This window comes from Euprymna scolopes, chromosome 25 (genome assembly GCF_053919585.1).
Source record: "Euprymna scolopes isolate OS-2025 chromosome 25, ASM5391958v1, whole genome shotgun sequence".
Lineage (NCBI taxonomy): Eukaryota > Metazoa > Mollusca > Cephalopoda > Sepiida > Sepiolidae > Euprymna > Euprymna scolopes.
The window spans coordinates 19,617,580-19,637,382 of record NC_136506.1 but is presented as its reverse complement, the minus strand read 5'-3'; the positions used below and the strand labels follow the sequence as shown (position 1 = coordinate 19,637,382).

At 30.5% G+C, this 19,803-nt stretch overlaps 1 protein-coding gene across 1 annotated transcript; it reads left to right on the top strand.

The window, feature by feature from the left end:
- Positions 1–243: 243 nt before the first annotated feature.
- LOC145247141 (uncharacterized) lies at positions 244–2,752 on the top strand. The gene is made up of 2 exons (XM_080108784.1): positions 244–1,477; positions 2,319–2,752. The coding sequence occupies exons 1-2, from the start codon at positions 244–246 to the stop codon at positions 2,750–2,752; spliced, it is 1,668 nt and encodes a 555-aa protein (XP_079964910.1).
- Positions 2,753–19,803: the final 17,051 nt, after the last annotated feature.

Sequence of the window (19,803 nt, the reverse complement as noted above, 5' to 3'; positions counted from 1 at the left end):
TAGATATCCTTTTTTACAGAGGTAAATTATGAAAATATTTATTTAAATTCCCTCTTAGAAAAATTACGCATTAATGATTTTTAATATAAAAACGGAAAACGGTTTCATTAATTAAGAAATATTTATTTTCATTTTAAACATTTATATTGAATTTTATTTCATTATAGAAACATTTATTTTTCATATCAAAATCTTTTATTTATAATTTTTTTTTTATTAAGACCAATTAAATTTTCACACAGAATGAACCAAATCACTACCACTACATTAGAAGATACAAGATGTGCAGCAAGAGAACGACACAGACGAAGGCGTCAGCAGCTACGAACTGAAGAAAGGGATAATATCAGATTGCAAAGGAGAACAATATTGAGACAGCAAGTAAACAACATGACTGAAGAAGACAGACAACGTTATCTGCAAAATGAAAGAGCTAGGCAACGGGAAAGAAGAAACAATATGAATGAAGCAGAAAGACAAAATATCCCGTATTATTTTGTAGGTGACATGAGTTTGATTAGCTCATTTCGTAGAGCACTTAGATTTCGAGAAGCATTGAATTGTTGTCAAAAAGGAAAAGTTTCTCTTCCTCCATTACAAGATTATCCTCCTCAACTCCAAAGGTTACTCGAAGGTAATGATCAAGAAGCATTTAATTTCAGATCCAATATACGCAATTACAACTCATCATTTTCATTTGCATCATTTGGAGCAAATATTGTCCGCCCTCCTAGAAGAGGCCCCTATTGTTTTCGCTTACAAGGTCAAACCTATCATTATTCTAGTATTCTGCACCCAAATAATGAAGAGGAGAGAAAATATGGACAAATTTACATCTGTGACTCATCTGAAGCAAATCAACTCCGGTGTAATTTACCAAAAAATAATGAATGTATCCAAAGCGTCTTTGAAACCATAGCTAAAGTTATGGAGAACAATCCTTATGCCCAAGCTTATAAAAATATGAGGGCCATTGAATTAGAAGAGGAAGCACGTGCTATAAGGGAAAATGTAAAGCCAAGGAGAGGTTCGATGAATTTCACCGCTGGTCCAGATATCAAAAGATTTAACAATCCAATAAACAACGAAATAGGCGTAGCATTTGTTGGTGAGGATGGTGCTCCACCTGCTAACAGAGATATTATTTTTTACCCACATTCTCAACCAAAACACCGAATTTCTTATTTGTCTTGCCACTTGGACCCCATGATATATCCCATATTATTTCCAAATGGTGAACACGGCTGGCACATAAACATGCAACATAGGCCAGAACGGCAAAGAAGAGTTCGCAATAAAGTGACAATGCAAGAGTATTACAGTTATCGCCTTGCAATTAGAGATTCATTCAGTATTATCCATAGATCTAGTAAACTATTCCAACAATATGTTGTTGATGCATATGTGAAAGTTGAAGGGTGCAGATTGAACTTCATTAAAAGCCATCAAAGTCAACTAACAGCAGCTCAGTATTCTGGTTTAATGGATCATTTAGCAAGGAATGAAGATGGTGATCCTGGTGTACCAGTTATTCTACCATCTTCATTTACAGGAAGTCCTAGGAATCTTCAACAACTGTATCAAGATGCAATGACAGTTTTCTGTAAATAATGAAAGCCAGACCTATTCCTTACCTATACATGTAGCCCAAGATGTCCTGAAATATTAAACCACTTGGGGTCATCAGAACTTGCACAAAATCGACCTGACTTAATATCACGTGTGTATCATGCACATCTAACTGAACTTTTGAAATACATTAAAGGCATACATGTATTGGGAACTCCTGTTGCATATGTTTATGTTATTGAATTTCAAAAAAGATGGTTACCACACTGCCACATGATCATAATGCTGCGAGATCAGGATAAGATCAGAACAGTTCAACAAATTGATGCAATTGTGTCAGCAGAAATACCTGGACCTGAAGATCCAGAGCTTCGTGATTTAGTTAAATCTTTAATGGTGCATGGTCCATGTGGTGCAGTCAATCCTAATTCTCCTTGTATGAGTAAAGGATTATGCAAAAAAAATTCCAAAGGCATTTAGAGAAGAAACAGTTGAAAACATTGATGGATACCCAGCTTACAAGCGTGCAAATAATGGTGACTCTGTTCAAGTCGGTAATTTTACTGTTGATAATAGATACATAGCCCCTTTCAACAAATTTCTTCTGAAAAAATATCGAGCTCATATTAACTTAGAAATCTGCTCTTCAGTCAAGAGTATAAAATACATATTTAAATACGTTTATAAAGGACATGATTGTGCTATGATGGAGGTTAATAACCATGATTCATCTATTAATATCGATCAAGGAGAAACAATGCGATCAGAACAAAGAGATGAAGTCAAGCAATATCTATCATGCAGATATGTATCACCCCCAGAAGCAATGTGGCGTCTTTCTGACTATAAAATGCATGGGCAGTCTCATGTTGTGTACCGTTTAGCTGTACACATGCCTGGAGAACAACAGATTTATTATCAACATGGACAAGCTGAACAAGCAATTCAACAAGCACAACAACGTCACACAAATTTGACTGCTTGGTTTGAACTAAATCAGAATGATATTACTGCTAACCAATATTTTTACTGTGATATTCCACATCATTATGTATTTAACAAAACTACTACAAAATGGACTAAAAGAGAGCGGTCAAGTAATTTGATGACAAGAATGTATTCAGTTTCACCAAACCAAGGGGAAAAGTTTTATTTACGGATTCTGCTTCTTCATGTCTCTTGAGCAAAGTCATTTGAAGATTTGAGAACAGCCCAAGGTCATACATTCCCTACATTGAGAGAAGCTTGCATCTGCCTTAGATTATTGCAAGATGATACTGAATTAGAAAATGCTCTTACTGAAGCTGCTACATTTAGAATGCCACAACAACTACGTAACATGTTTGCAATGCTGTGTCTTTATCATCATCCAGTGGATGCCTTTCAACTATTCATTAACCATAAACAGAGCATGATTGAAGACCTCATTTCTGCTTATGATGAAAGCATATGTGAAAACATTGCACTTCATTTGATAAAAGCAATATTTAATGAGCATGGTTCTTCTTGCCAGGCAATGGGTTTACCTGAACCAACAGATGATCTTCCAATAGATGATATGACTCGAAATACAAACCAGCCTAATGTTGAATTACTAAACAATGAACAATTAGAGGTCTTAAATACTATAATCAAGGTTGTTATGGCAACTGAAAAAGAAGCCCCACACAACACTTGCTTCTATTTAGATGCTCCAGCCGGATCAGGAAAAACCTTTTTATTCAACATGTTATATAATTACTTCACCTCCAGCAGTACTGTAACGGCCACTGCAGCATGGACTGGCATTGCTGCAATGCTACTAACTTCAGGGAAAACACTCCACAGTATATTCAAACTACCTGTACCTCTGACAGAAACCAGTGTCTGTAACGTTTCTCCGGTATCAGAGCATGCTTCTTTTTTGAGAAAGGTAAAGGTGTTCATCATAGACGAAGCCTCTATGATACCTAATCATGCACTGCTTGCTATAGATAGATGTTTACAAGATATAATGGGTAACGATAAAATATTTGGTGGAAAATTTCTCATACTTGGCAGTAGTGCCACATGGATCACCTACATCTATTATAGATACCTGTCTTAAAAGATGCACATTGTGGCATCATTTCAGTCAATTACAGCTAACACAAAACGTCAGAACTAACATAAATGAACAGGAGTTTTGTAGATGGCTCATTCATCTTGGTAATGGTACATAAATGAGCAGTCTTAACGACATTCCTGTAGATGCCATAGATGTTCCTGATGATTCGGTATGTAATGGTTCTCTAATCTCAGAAATATTTGATTGCAACCCTCAAGAAATGGAAAATAGAATCATCATGACTCCATAAAATACAGATTGTTTAACAGTAAATGAAGAAATTCTAAATAATCTTCCCGGAGGCATAAACACATATTTAAGTACAGATTACATCTCCGATGATGATGCTGAACTTCAAAATTATTCTATCGAGTTCACAAATTCATTAACTCCATCTGGAATGCCACCTCACCGACTTAATGTGAAAATAGGGGCAATAGTAATGCTACTGCGAAATTTATCCATAAATCAAGGACTTTGTAATGGAACTAGGATGAAAATAAAAGAATGTCATCAAAACAGCATCATTGCTATTTTAATTAATGGATCTAATAGAGGTTCCACAGTTATCATTCCAAGAATTAAGTTAAAGCCAAGTGATGCAAATGTTCCGTTTGCATTTCATCGGATACAGTTTCCAATACGACTAGCATATTTACTGACCATCAATAAAGCACAAGGCCAAACTTTTGATAAGGTTGGTATATATCTTCAACAACCTGTATTTTCTCATGGTCAGCTGTATGTGGCATGTTCAAGAGCTCGATCTAAGTAAAGTGTGGAATTTAAGGTAATGCAACTGCATAGAGATGATAATCAGGGCAGAAAGCGTGGTGTAACATATACTAAGAATATTGTTTACCGTGAAGTGTTATGAAAACAATCAGGAACAGCTATGGAATCTAAAAATTAACTTGGATGTAAATATGATTTTGGAAAAAAAATTAATTGCTTTCCTTATATTTAAAATTCATAATTTGATGAAAAAGTAGTGTACAGTTTGTTTAACTTTACTTAATTATATAACATTGACAAAAATTTGATAGGTACAACCTACCTCACATAATTTTGATTATCAAAAAATCAAAATTTAACTGTACTACGTAAGTTTTACAGAAACACTTCATATTCTATGCACACAAGAATCTGAATATTATAACAGATTACAATGTTTTTATGGAAAAAACTTTTGTACAAAAAATTCAAAGTGTTCTATTTATATTATCAGGAAGTTGTGATGCATTAATTGAAATCTATATCAATAATTCGACTTAAAAAATATTTGTGAATTTCCAAATCTTCATTGAATAAAATTAAAAATAAATAGAAAAGTCTATTGCATATGTAAAAGTTGACGGTTGCTTATTTAACTTCATTAAACGCTATCAAAGTCAAACAAAAGCTGCTCAATAGTCTGGCTTAATGGATCAATTAGCAAGGAATGAAGATGGTTATTCTGGTGTACCAGTTATTCTACCATTTACATTTACATGAAGTCCTAGGAATCTACAACAGCTTTATCAAGATGAAATGACAGTTTTCTGTGACCTATTCATTACTCACACGTGTAATCCAAAATGTCCTGAAATATTAGACAACTTGGGGTCATCAGAACATTCACAAAATAAATGTCAACAATGTCACAGTTTTTTTTAAATTCACAGTCTGACTCCCAAGAACCTGCTGACTAACCACTATTCTCACTCCAAGCAGCTGATCGACGTCCCTGTCACCGCCTCAATCATCACCAGTACTTCCTGACAATATCAACAGCATCAGTTACGATCGCATTGACCTTCAATAAAAGTTTAAACTAAAGTTATTTGTTCTACTTGCTTCCATACGTTCAATTTTGTAATATAACAATAAGGAATTTCTTACTGGTGTGTTTTAAAAGATTTTTTTAACTACCGTGGAATTTCCACGGGTCCTGCTAGTTTAATTTATTTTAATAACGCATTATTGTTTCCAAAAATTTATTAGTTAAGTCGTTAAAGTGTGGACCGTAATTATTCAACTCCAATAGCGTATTTACTTTATTTCTTCTTTGTTTGAAACAATCGGCGGATATATACGGATAAAAATAATCGGCGAATTTTTATTGCACGAGTCAAAGAGTAATAGTCGATTAGAGAGCACAAATATGTCGATTGAAGACTTTACTTAGCATTCATGTTGCTTTTATGATCGATCCAAAATAAAAGCTTTTGAATAACATGTTGCACACACACTATGCAACTGTGAGTCAGATTTTCTGCTATCGCCTACATATTCAATGTAAACACACTGTTTCGCTGACGCGTGTTTAAGAATTGTTTACTTGGCGAGTATAAACATGATCAGCTTTTATATAAACGATATCTGAATAAACGGCTTATGATATTCTTCCGACTCAGGACATAATATATTTTGTAGCATGGAATCAATGTGTTTTATTTAAGTTTACGCCAGAGAAGACCGTAGAAAAATCTGCCTTAGATGTAAAAATTGATGTTAAAAATGTTTTACATACACTTGTATACAGACATATATATATATATACAATTTAGTGCTGTACACACACCCACGTACAAACACACACACACACACACCTATACACACACACACACACACACATATATATATATATATATATATATATATATATATATATATATATATATACATATATATATGCATAAATGCTGCTAGATTATGATAAGGAGTTAAATAAATTCGCTTGAAGGATTCACGAAAATATTCCAGACTCTTCGATAATAATAGTAAAAACAATATGAATAATTCAAAATTTAACAACATAAGAGGGTTGCAATATGTCTACACTTAAAATATATATTAAATAAGCAAGCATAGTTGAAGATCAAGAATACATAAACACATGAATATACCTATCGAAAAATCAAAGACCAGTTGAAAATCTTAAAAACAAACTTGTTTTAAAGCTATATTAAAAAATCCATCCTAATTAATGTTATTTATATGACAGCGTAAAATTTATGGCAAAAAAGATACGTTCCAAACATAAATGACCTATTTTTATCTTATCCAACTTATAAGACCACTGATTTAAGAGTCTAGGAAAAAGTACGAAAACTGTATGAACACATTCAACAACCAAACTTTATAATGAGTTCCTCGTACGCTAGTTTTGATAGATTCAAAAATTCTTTGAGCATGTCAGCAATAATCCATTACTTTCTATTCAGATACACTAAATGCTCATTTTTTGTTGAATTATGCTTACCATTTCCAGAAACCTATAGGGTCATCCACCCCCAAACATTTTAAATTGGGTTCCAGTCGGGCTAGCATGAAGGATTGTTCCAAGAGATTGACCCCATTCTCTTGTCAAGGTCCGTCGTACAATAAGGATTGCAGTATTATCCTGTTGGAATATCGTCCATACCCTACAGAAAATTGGGTGCAGTCATTAAGGACACTTTTTGTAGCATGCTAAAAACCAGCCTATGTCTGACGACATTTCAATACCCAGATGTCCATTGTCCCTATGTAAGAAAATGGACAACATATCCTTAGGGTCCGTACATCACTATGGCGTGTGGTTAAAATTTCAGGATGCATGGTTCGTAATGTCAATATCGTTTGAAGCCATCAGGAGCATCACGATTAAATTTTTTCTCATCAGAATGCAGGACATTCTTCCACATAACAACATTTTATGTATTTAGGATTTTATGAATTTAGAACCAAACACTAATCAGTTCGCCTTGTGATGTTGAAACAGGCGATGAATATTATTACACTTATTTTACCTTACATTTTTGATCGTAAATGTGGTCGTGTAGTTACTAGACTGCAATAACAATATTAAGTTAAGCTGACTAGTATAAAGTTCCTTGCTTTTTATAACAAACAGTCTTATTCTTCTACTCAATGCCGGAGAAATTTTGTAGTTCAGACATTTTCCTAATTCTCACTATTTTTAGCAAGGTGAAAATAAGTTTTACCGCGATTTATATTAACTGCGATCGACATTTGTGGCAAACCTCGCTGATGAAAATCTAGAATGAAACACCGGTAAGTTTGAAAGCTGTTACGCAGTGATTGTTAATGTGTAACTGAACTAAAAATAAAACAAAATAATTTATATCCACTGATACAGTGTAAAAAGCCTCATTTTATAAGAATGAAAATTTCCGAATTAAATGTTAGGCATGCAGTTGTTTTTTTTTTCATAACATTCAAGGTCGCAGTATTGGTAAACACTAGTGAGAAGAGTTTAAAAGCTATCATTTAAAACTGTTTCTTTTTAAAGATGCTCAAGTCGTCTCATATTTTTAATCATGAGTATATATGTATATAATATATATATATATATATATATATATATATATACATAAAGGAATAAATACAAGTTTAAACAGTATATCCTTTTTTCTCCATTGCGCATGAATTTGAGATAGCTTCCAGTCAGCTAGAATAACGTGTGATATTCTCGTCTTCCAGATTAAACACGAGATAAAATACAACTTTTTTTTTCACCATCTGCAAATATATTCAAGTGTATCGGCCTTTCAACATTTTTTTTCTTTTTCGGCAAGAGATATGTACTTCAATTCAGTTACATAATTCAGTGTTAAACATGGTTTTATCTTTTTTTCATCATTTCATATGCATTAATATCCATGTTTTTTTTTTCGCTAAAATATTGTGTAATGTTTTTTTTTAATTTCCATTTGTCATACGGATGACATGAAATTCAAACAGTAGAATGTCAAACATGAAAAGACATGAAACTATTATAATACGTTAGGATCTACAATGGAAACGTGGAATTTTAAAATATTTAATGAAAATATGTATTCACTTTGGTGGTTCGTAATAGATTTTCGCAGTAATAAAGAGTTTTTAATGCTGTATTTAAAAATCTTAGTATTTAGAAATACATAGGAAGTAATAAATAGGGCCGTGACAACATTATATTCTTTTCGTTGTTTTGACACTTGAGTATATATCCGTTAATACCTTATATATTATTATATAGACGAATGTTGTTCTCGGTAATTTAGTGTGGCTGTGTCGAATATATACTCGAGAGTTTAAAGAATGAAAAGAATATTCTGTAGTTACAGACCTAGTAATAAATTACACGAAACACTTTAAAACCTACCATTAAATAAAGAAGTCCTCATGTAAAAAAAGAAGATGCTTGGGCCATAATAGAAAATGCAACGATTTACCGTTTTTATAAGTGTATATGCATAATTCTAATAAATGAACTATTAACCCAACTTGCAGATGTAATTTAAATTAGCAGAAGGTGTCTTCAAGCGTCTCACGTTAGGGAATATAAATTCATAATGAAGCTATAATTTCTATCAGTTATATTTTTTATATTTTAGTGTGTAAAAATGTGTTTGTATATTTGGGTCGAGGGTATAATTTTTGCGAATAGAAGTATACCAAATGTGTAACCTTAAATTAAAAAAAAACATTTACGGGTTATTTTACAAGTGAGTTTAGTTTTAGTTTATGGTTATTTTAAAATAAGCATTTAGAAAAGAAACAATTCCATATGGAATGTTTACATTATTACTTCTTGGTCAAGTGGTCGCTCATTTTAGAATATTGAATATTTGAACTTAAACGGTATCACTTTATTTAAAGTTAAACTTAATAAAGGACATTGGTTGATAAAACTACAATAACGCATTTAATGCAAGTAAACATTTATGTTTAGTAATAATATTTTGTTTTAAAAAGACATATAAGAACAATGTAGTTTACATTATCTGTTCTCTATGTGTTAAGAAGGAATCCTTTTTAGCAAAACAATTTAGTGGTGCTTCGACTCAATCATCATAAAACACGGTAATCAGAAGTAAGGAAAGTAATAATCCATTCCATAAAAGATGATGTAAAACCTTACCGACAATATTCGGTATGTGTACGTAAAAAATCGTGTAATGGTAACCGCCGGAGAAATGTATTTATGCCGTAGATATTACCCCGCGTAATACGAAACCATATTAAACTGAGATATTTTACAGAAGTAATTTAGATAGGTCATTAGAGCAAACATGTACCCAGTTAACAGGTTGACTATTTTATTTTTTACCAAATAAATTATGTCGTCTCTCTTCAAATAATGTTATATGATAAAAGGGCTGTACCCTTTTCATGTAAGTAAAAAAATAAGGAATTAGTTAAATGTAAATATGAAATAGGATAGTCAAGGATTCGAACTTGCGAAGCTAGATTTGGAATTGAAAATTTCATTCATAAGTTAAAATAAATACAGAATGTTATTGAAATAAGGAATTGCAATTGTTTAGCCTACATATTTGTATATGGAAAAGGAATGTAATAAGGAAATTTGTTTCTGTTAAGGAATCGTCGATTGAAATTGTAAACATATTTTGTAAAAATGTTATTTGAAAAATAGGTTACTGAACTCGGGTCATGTCAACTTTGGCAACGTGACGCATATCATCAAATATGCTTTATGAGCACATGTTTAATCGTGCAATGGCGTGACGAGTTCTCAATATAGGTAGAGTTTTTAGATGGAGTCTGAGAGTCTGGAAGTCTGGGAGTTTGGGAGAAAAGTCAGAGAGAAGCAGAGAGGCTCAGACCGATTCGCTCTTAGAATCAATACACCCTCTAGAAGTGAGAGGGTTTGAAATACCCATGTAAAGAAGCTTTGACTTCCTCAAGCGAACTCATGGACCGGTCATGAAATAAAGGACGTCATCATCTTTGTGTATTTGCGTCTTCTGTGTTCATCAGTACAACGAGAAAGGTAACGTATTTATATTATATGTACAACTGTCAGATGTAAATGTAAAACACACTATCTCTCGGTCTAGCTATCAAGATATTAATAAATCTCCTCTCATTGAATTGTTCTCTTGTATTAACATGTACCTGTTTATTATTATTATTATTATTATGATTATTATTATTATTATTATTATTATTATTATTATTATTATTATATATATATATATATGTATATATATATACAGAACTGTATCTCTCTTTGTATGTACTCTGTCTCTATATCTCACCAATGTCTCCATCTCTTATAACATGAACATCTTAAGACATATGAACACTCAACACACAAGACGCTCTTAAGACTGCCTCTATCTCACTAAGACTCGTCCTAAGACTGTCTCTCTAACTCGAAGACTCTCCTAAAACGAGCCACAACAACAATGCAGACCATGCGTCATCTTCATAATACCCAGTATATAACAATAACTGAAGAAAACTATAATTTTGTCATTTTTTTATAATATTGATTATCTTATACAGTGCCATTTTTGTAAAGAAGTATAATAGTGTTCGCGCTTCAATGCCGAGGAGAACCACGAATTGCACAGATAATAGCGTTGCCGTGTGCGTGATATTTTGTAGCAAGATTTGCGCAATCTTATAGCACACCTTCCTAGAGTCAGCACGTTTGTTATACAGTTGACAAGAAGAAAAGAACATCATCTCTTCTTTTTTATCTGTCAGTTAATCTAATTATCGGTGTATCTATCCATGTGTCTGTTTAATTGGAGAAATAAACAAGCGATGTGGAGTTATGTTTTGATAATGTTATCACAACATGTTAAAATAAGTCAGACTCGGTGAATTGGTCAAGTTTGCATCGGCAACTGTAAACAAGGTCGTTTGTTGTTTATCATGTGTTCCGGTTTGCTGGACATATCTTGTTAGTTGATATTTTGACGCCAGAAAGCGGATGGGTTAACAGATCGTCCTACTCATGAGACAACACTAGGTCAGAGATACTAACTTTCCATTCTCTCGCGAATCGACACCTGGGAAATGAGTAAAAACTATATTACATCATACATCGTATTGGATAATTTGAAACCTTTTCCTCCAAAGGATTCAGCTTAATCCAAGAGCAGAGGTAAATCTCAGGAAGATCGGAACACAGAGTAGCAACGACTCCGTTTAAAATGTTTGTCGAAATACATGTCTGAAACACGCACGCACACAAGTAATATTAGACTGATCAATGGCTGTAAATAGATGGTTACATATATGCGTGGATAAAACTACAAACTGTTCGGAGAGAGTAGAACTCAATAGATATTTAATACACCCCCATGGGATTATATATGTGTATTTGGTACGGCAAGAAGCCATTTTTTTCATTTAAGGAGCAAAGAAAAACATCCCGTCAACTGGAAACACTGGCGAAAAAAATTCACAAGAAACACTCGTCCAGCTGAAAACACTCTCAATTATTCCCCTCACTCATTATTTGTGCCTAAACCTAAACGTAGATTCCATGAACAAAGCTTATTTATTAGAAATGTACACCTGTGGAATTGTCTTCCGTTTTCCAGCTGACTACAATATGGTTGACTTCAAGTCTAACGTAAACAAATTCTTGATGAGCCGTTCGATATAAGTTAACAAATTTACCGAATTGATTACTATATTGTCTAATTTCTACTGTACACTCTTTACCCTTATCCTCGAGTGACCTCTTGGCTTTGATAATGTGGTGATGCCTGTTTAAAAAGAAAACAAATATTCCGTGTGTCAACGTCATTATGTCTTGTATGGACGTTATGATTGGATATTTACCGTTTTATGTGTTAACTTAAATATTATTTTAAAAAGCTTCCTCAATAGCTAAATAAAACGGGTAAGTGTGAAGACTGTATAGTATTCAGAATTAAACGGTTCGAGTTTTGTTGTACTATCTCGTACTAGAAAATAACATTGATTTTTCTTTATTTAAATGATCTATTGTTTTTATGCACTTTTATCTATTTTCATCGTGTGTGTTTTTATTATTTTCACTAAATGATTGTTGACATGTTTTACCATTCAATGTTTTTTTTTATTATGTCTTGTTAAAACATTTAATTATTTGACTTATTTTTTTCAATCAATTTTTCGTTTATTTATTTATCTTCATTTATTTTTCATTTATATTTAATCAGTTAATTTTCTATTCGTGTTATTATTTATATTTTTAATTTTCATACATTTTGTATTTGCTTCTCATTCATCTGTCTTTTAATATTTTCAGACTGATTAAGGATTTGCTTATTTTCGTACGCTCACAATTTACCGTCACTGCAATATTTATTCACTGACATCTATTATTATTATTATTATTATTATTATTATTATTATTATTATTATTATTATTATTATTATTATTATTATTATTATTATTTATTTATTCATTAGTTTTTAATTAATTTTCTCATTGTTTTTATTTTTTGCCCCTCATGTATTATTCATTTTATTAACTTATTTTTCATTAATTGTCTAAGAGTTAAAAATAGAAATACGATCAGTACCCATGGAAATTCAATGGGAGTTGAAGGAATTTACCTCTCCACATAAGCAAACAACTGCTGATAACATAATCACACAATTTAAATGTTGATATCATTAAATAAAATAAACAGTGGAATATTATTTCAGATTAGACCATGCATTAAAACAAACCTTTTGGAAAACTAGTTGAGATTATTAGAAGAAATAAGATTAACTTGAAACAATTGGAGATTTTAATTTTATTAAATTAACTTGTAAATCACTAATACTAATGCAGCTATCCTTTCTGAATAATACGATACTTTTCATGTAAATAAAAAGAGTTGATAGAAACATGCTACATACATATACATATTTTGCAAATGTTTCATAATGGCAAGTAAATGCAATGAGATTTAATTATTGAATGCATCAGTAAGTAGTATGATAGATAGAATTTGATTAAAAATTCCAAAGTTAGGACTTTAGCATATAATATGACGACATTTGAAATATATTTCATGATATATTTCTTGTTAATTTCACTATGAAACTAAATGTCTAAATTTATTAGAGGTGTTTTCATTATTATTACTATTACCAAATATATTTGGGCTTCTTATCACATCATTGTTATGTTTGCAATAAATATTGATTGTTTGCATTTTTCTTAGATCAGTTTTGATGGTTAATATACAAATAAATCTGACTTTACCCTTATATTGATTGCTATCTTGAAAATTGATATCGTTTGTCTTATTTGCAGAAGTTCTATTCAATATGATATTGGGTTTTCATTCAGGATTGACACCATTCTTTAAAACACTGATGTCCACTCTTAATACTTTAAATACTCCGTTTGCAATGATCTGGTACATGGAATTAAAAAAAAGCATCGCTTTTGCAAAATCGATACTGATTGCAAAATATAAACATTTCCTCTTTGATTTTGAATATAAACATTTTAAACTTATAAATTTTATGAGAGAATATAACTTATTCATAAATTATAATCATACCTTATCCCAAAACATACTCTATACTTGAAAGAAAGAATCTGTATGTCTATAAAAAATTCTTTATATCTTAGTGAAACAGATTTTCAAATGAAAATAAAGTATAATTAATAAATTATGTCCGAATAAACAACAGACTGGCGATATTTTTCTAAATATTAGAACCCCTAAAAAGGGCTTTCTATCCACTGAAAATAATATTTCAAATATAAAACCACGTGCATAGAGAAATCAAAACGAAGAAACGTTTTGATTCAGATGCAAGCCTTAATATATTCAGTGAGTTGTTTAATATGAGAAAAATATGTTTATTTTTCAATTTTTTATCAAAACTCATCAATTAAATTTTTGGAATATCCACAATTAATACTCTTGTTGAATTTTAACAGGCGATACAAAAATCGTATATTACATTAGAATCAAAATGGTATAAAACTCAAATATTTTGAAAAGTTAACAAATCATAAAAAATTATGTACATAATGACAACACAAGCCTTAATCTATTTAATAAAAACAATATTAGATTAAAATTTTAATAGAATGAGTATTGGGATTATGCACAGGATTTTGTAAATATTAAGTATCACATGAATTAAGGATGTTCAGAAGGAAAATTTACTATGCAAGCAAACCATCTCTTTATTTTGACCTTTTTCAATAAAGATTTGAAAATTCAATGATTATTTGTGTGAAATATCTATAGTATCGAAATTATTAATACAAATATCACTTAATGACTCAATATTCTTGATAATATAAACAGAACTTACCTAAGGTTTCAATCCCCAAGCATATTTCCCCAAAACGCTAAGTGATATGTGTTTGGTGCTTTGTGTATTTGATACATAAACTATTTTGTAAGTTTCATGAAAAACATTCAAAATCAGATATCTTTTATAAGCGGTGAGACATAAAGTATGTGGTACATTACAAATTGAACTTTCTGTAAACAAATTGTTCTGTATTGTTATATTATGCAAAGTATAAAAGAATCCAACTGTTATCTTTTTCTTCAGATAAATAATTTTTTTAGAAAAAATTACGTTTGTATATATCCAATGAATCTTTGCAAAATCGAATTGAATACATAATATGCCTAAAACGCATTAGAAATATTATCATTTTATAACCTTACTAACTTTGAATTACAAATGCTCTAATGAAATATTTGATATTTTATTAAAATGAAACTTTATTTCAATTCTAATCAATGAATATTTATCAAAGTTTAACAACATATATGTTCTGTTATTTTATTTATATTCGAGTTAATCGGGAATATTAAAATTGAAAAATAATTGAATACCTTTCATGAACTTTTAAAAACGCATGAAAAGGGTTCTAATTACATCATAAATATAGAGAATTTTTCATAAAAGAAAATGGATGGCTGTTTCAAATATTATTAAATAATTATTTTCCAATGCAGAATATATTTTCTTTGCTTTGTAATAAAATCTATAAATATTTAAAAATTCAGGAGATTTTGCTCCGAACCAATCACTAAATACATACTTTAAATGTCATATACAACAAAGTTGTTTTCATTAAAACTATATTTAAAAAAAGATCGAATAATGTACTTAATCTCTGATCAACAATACATTTGTGAATGATAAAGCAATTTTCTTTCAGATGAATGTAGATTTCTAAATGTAAACAAATATTGTTTATTAAAAATGTACATTTCTATGCTTGTGTGCGAGTTTTATGTTTCAGATTCATCGTTAAAATTTTAATCATTTACATTTTAATGATTAAAATTTTAATTATTAAAATGTTTATCATTCAAATTTCAATCATTAGAATTGTAATCATTAAATAGACGAATAAAAGAAATGGTTCCATTTGTACACTTTCCACAATATAATATTTTTAATGAAAATTATTTTTTCTGTATTCCGAGATATATTTTTTTTTATTTTTCTTTGGGTGTAGATTAATCAGTATTTCCATATGTTAAAGTAGTTTTCTAGAATCCTCAATGAATAAAAACTGTACATGCAATGCATTTCATATTAAATCCTCAGACTAAATTAAAGGAAGGTTTCCAAATGAAAAAAATGATTCTTAAATTTAAATCAATTATACTTCTGTAATGAATGTTTTTCTTATTTTAGTCATGATAGAGGTTTCGAAAAATATATCTCACAAAACTATATTCCTGCTATAACTTTTTTCCTTGGCTCTCAGTATTCATAGCTGAACTTGCATGTCAGAGAGATTTGTATTCACTCGTTCCTTAAATATTAAGAAAAATATGAACTCGTTAATTATTTGATAGTGCGTGTGCGTGTGTAAGTATGAACGTATATGCATGATCGTTAGCACCCCCGCTCCCCCATATATATATATATATATATATATATATATATATATATATATATATATATATATATATAGTCTTTGAAGTTTTTAACATTTGAAACCATACCAAAATTTGCTTTTTATCATTCCTTAAAAAAAACACACGTCTAGTCAGTAAGTTATTTAATCACCTGCAATCACTGCATCAACTCTCTCGAATTTACCATAATACAATTTTTTTATATTTTTTAAGTGATCATCAGTTGTTTACCATGAAACACTGTTTCGGGGATTTAAAAACAAAACAGTATATTACATCATGGCTCCCCACATGTATCGATCACACACCACCACCCTTAATCTTAGGAAGAAGACATGTTACAAAAATTTGATCCAATTTCCTATTCTTAATTGCAATTACTAACCTTTTCATAGTATAAAAATGAATCTTACAGATATCTATCCATCTATATATATATATATATATATATATATATATATATATATATATATATAGATGGCATTGCCCTTTGATGAATATATTTATTATTTAAGAAAATTTATTTCCTAATGTACAAATTTATTAAGAATATTGATACAAATTGATATTTACAATAGCGCCAATGAAGAGAAAAGAAAGTCATGATTAAAAACCTTTTATTTTTTATTATATATTTCCAAACCTGCAGCGATTGCGAGAATTTACACTTGAGGGGGGAATAGGGAGAGTTAAATTAAAGCTGGGGTGTAAAATTGCCCCACAATGAGGCAAGCGACAGATGAATTGATCCATTTTAATTTCAATAGAAGATACCGGAAAACTGCCAGGTGTCCTTATAGGTTTGAAAGCGAGATAGCTTGGTCGCCGATGTTTAATAAATTATCTTTTTAAAGGTAAAAAAAAAACTCGAAAACATCAAACAATATTGGTGTAAAACTGATGATTTGGCCGTTTCAAGAGATTATTTTGTCTAGAATGCTGAGCTTTCGGTCAGAGCACAGAATAAAATAGCCTGTGAGAAATTTTGGGTCCCGGAAAGTTTACTGTTTTGATTTATGGAGGAGATTAATTATTATCTCATGAGAGGGAACAAGATTATGACAGACTGCGTGAGGATTGGTTAGATAACAACGCTATGTCTGCTCAGATGCCAACAACCCGCTCCATATATGAGGCACTGCAGACCAAGAAAAATGTGAACTCAAGTTTTGGAGTCTGTTTGAACTTAAGAGAGGATACTGTCAACCGTTCTCACCCCACGTGAAAGCAGTCGTATTTGGCTGATTGATAAACTAAGTGACGATGGTTAACAACTAACAATAAGGCCCTGTTCACTGACTTTCATGATTGCCATACAGAATGAAAATTATAAGTGACATTTAATTTGTTTAATTTTATGTCCACTGTGAAAAACTGTAAATATTTTTTTATTTGTTTTTCTCTTTTTGTAATAATTAATCGGATACGAAAAGTACAACCAAGGTCAGCATCGATGATTTTATATTAATATTACTGTAAATTAACTTACAGAAAAACAAAGAATTGGATAATCATTTTCAGCTGGAGAATAACAGAGAATATCGACCGTCATATCAACAGTGATATTCCCTATATTAGATTTGTAACTGTATCCTGGTGTTTGTTTTGTCTGTCCACCAATGCGAAAATCTCATATATGCACCTCGAGAAAACATTTTGGGTGGAGCCTCCATGCATTTCTGTGTTACACACAAATCGTTTCTTCCAGCTGCTGTGATTGCATTTCTACCAACTGTATCGAGTTGTCTGTTCTTTCGAGTTATTACCTACGTGGAGTAAGGATGGCATCTAAAAATACAACGAAATAAGATCTAGTTAAAAATATCTTTTGGTATGCATGTAATAACGCAGATAAACAATCTGAGGTAAATTAAAATAATTGAAAATAGTTTCCTTACATTGTCATAAAAAACATAAAACTTTGTAACTGTAGTGTGTAATATATAACATCGATAATAATTTAAAAAAAAAACAACTATATGCATTACCACTAAATTAATGTATATTGTAATTATACTAGTAAAATTCCGTAACTGATATAAAAAAGATAATAAATAAATATTTATCATATAAAATATACATATATGTGCGCATATATATATATATATATATATATATATATATATATATTAACGGTATATATTATAAATGAAAAATATTGTTACGAATATTTTTCATGTAAAATATCGAACGGAAGTAATAAAAATACTGAAATAAGATCGTGATAGTAAATTAATTTTGATGCAGTTACAGATATCTTTATATGTGCTTTTGCATTCAGAATTATCAGTAAACAGTAAAAGATACCTCTAATTATAAATGGACATAAATAAATAATCCGTCACTCTAATCTGAAAAATATGCCTTAATCTAGTGAATTACCGAAATTAACGAATGAATGAGCATAAAGATTAGAATCTGCATATAAATAAATGAAAAAATACATAAATTCAAATTTAAATTTATTTACAACATTATTGACACCTAGGGTAATTAAATTGCGAAACATTACATGAGGTTTCTGGATAAACTGACCTGTTAAAAACCTGTATGTGCTGAAATCAACTAGGTTTCGGATCATGTTATAATTTGTAATGGTTACTAAATAATAGTATAGTAAGTACTGACTTGCTCGAAACTGAATTTGACACACTAATCTGTACGATTACATAATATTCATAACACTAAATCACTTTCTTTTTTTGGGGGGTTGGCAACTATGTCCGTTTTTGCTCCAGCATTGTGTTAAAGAGACGGATATACGATTTTGTATTTCTTTTTTTAGTAAATATCCTATCCGGTTTTTATCTCGATGTGAAGAAAAATATTATATTCATGACTTAGGAAGCGATGTAGAGTTTCCCGACCATTTTTATTATTTTCCACACATGAACTTTCTACATTAGATCGATCCAAGCATCATATGCGTACATTTGTTTCATACAAGCACCATATGAGAGAAAAAAAAGTAGCGTTGTCAATTTCTATACGCACTAGGTGGAGAGTAAGGTAGATCGTTAATGGAAGAACCAAACATCCATGTATATCCTATAGAGATTAAGTATTTGGCAGCGAAAAGTATTTCCTTTATTCTCGTGAATGTTGCCTGCAGTAAAATGAAACCAAAATAAAGAATAAATACACAGATTTTTTAAAAGATTATATTTCTAATATCTGGATTAGAGGATGCAATTTTTCTAACATCGTTTTCTATCTGAAAACTTAATTACACATGTATGCTAATAGTTAGTAATGTTTACAATGTAAGAGATAAAACACACACACATGAATATATATATATGTATATATATATATATATATATATATATATATATATATATATATATATATATATCCGAGTATGTTTAGCTGTTTATATTGTGCCAAACTATATTACTTTGTTTATTTAAACCATTTTAGTAATTACTTGTAATATATTAATACATGTGTTTTTGATAGCTGTTAAAGGGCTACTCATTATATAAATATTAATAGAAGTAATCGCATCTCACGTGTGATAAT

Coding starts and splice junctions, on each gene's coding strand:
- LOC145247141 (XM_080108784.1), top strand. CDS start 244: ATGAACCAAATCACTACCACTACATTAGAAGATACAAGATGTGCAGCA. Junction 1,478..2,318: donor AACAGCAGCTCAGTATTCTG/GTTTAATGGATC, acceptor ATATCGATCAAG/GAGAAACAATGCGATCAGAA.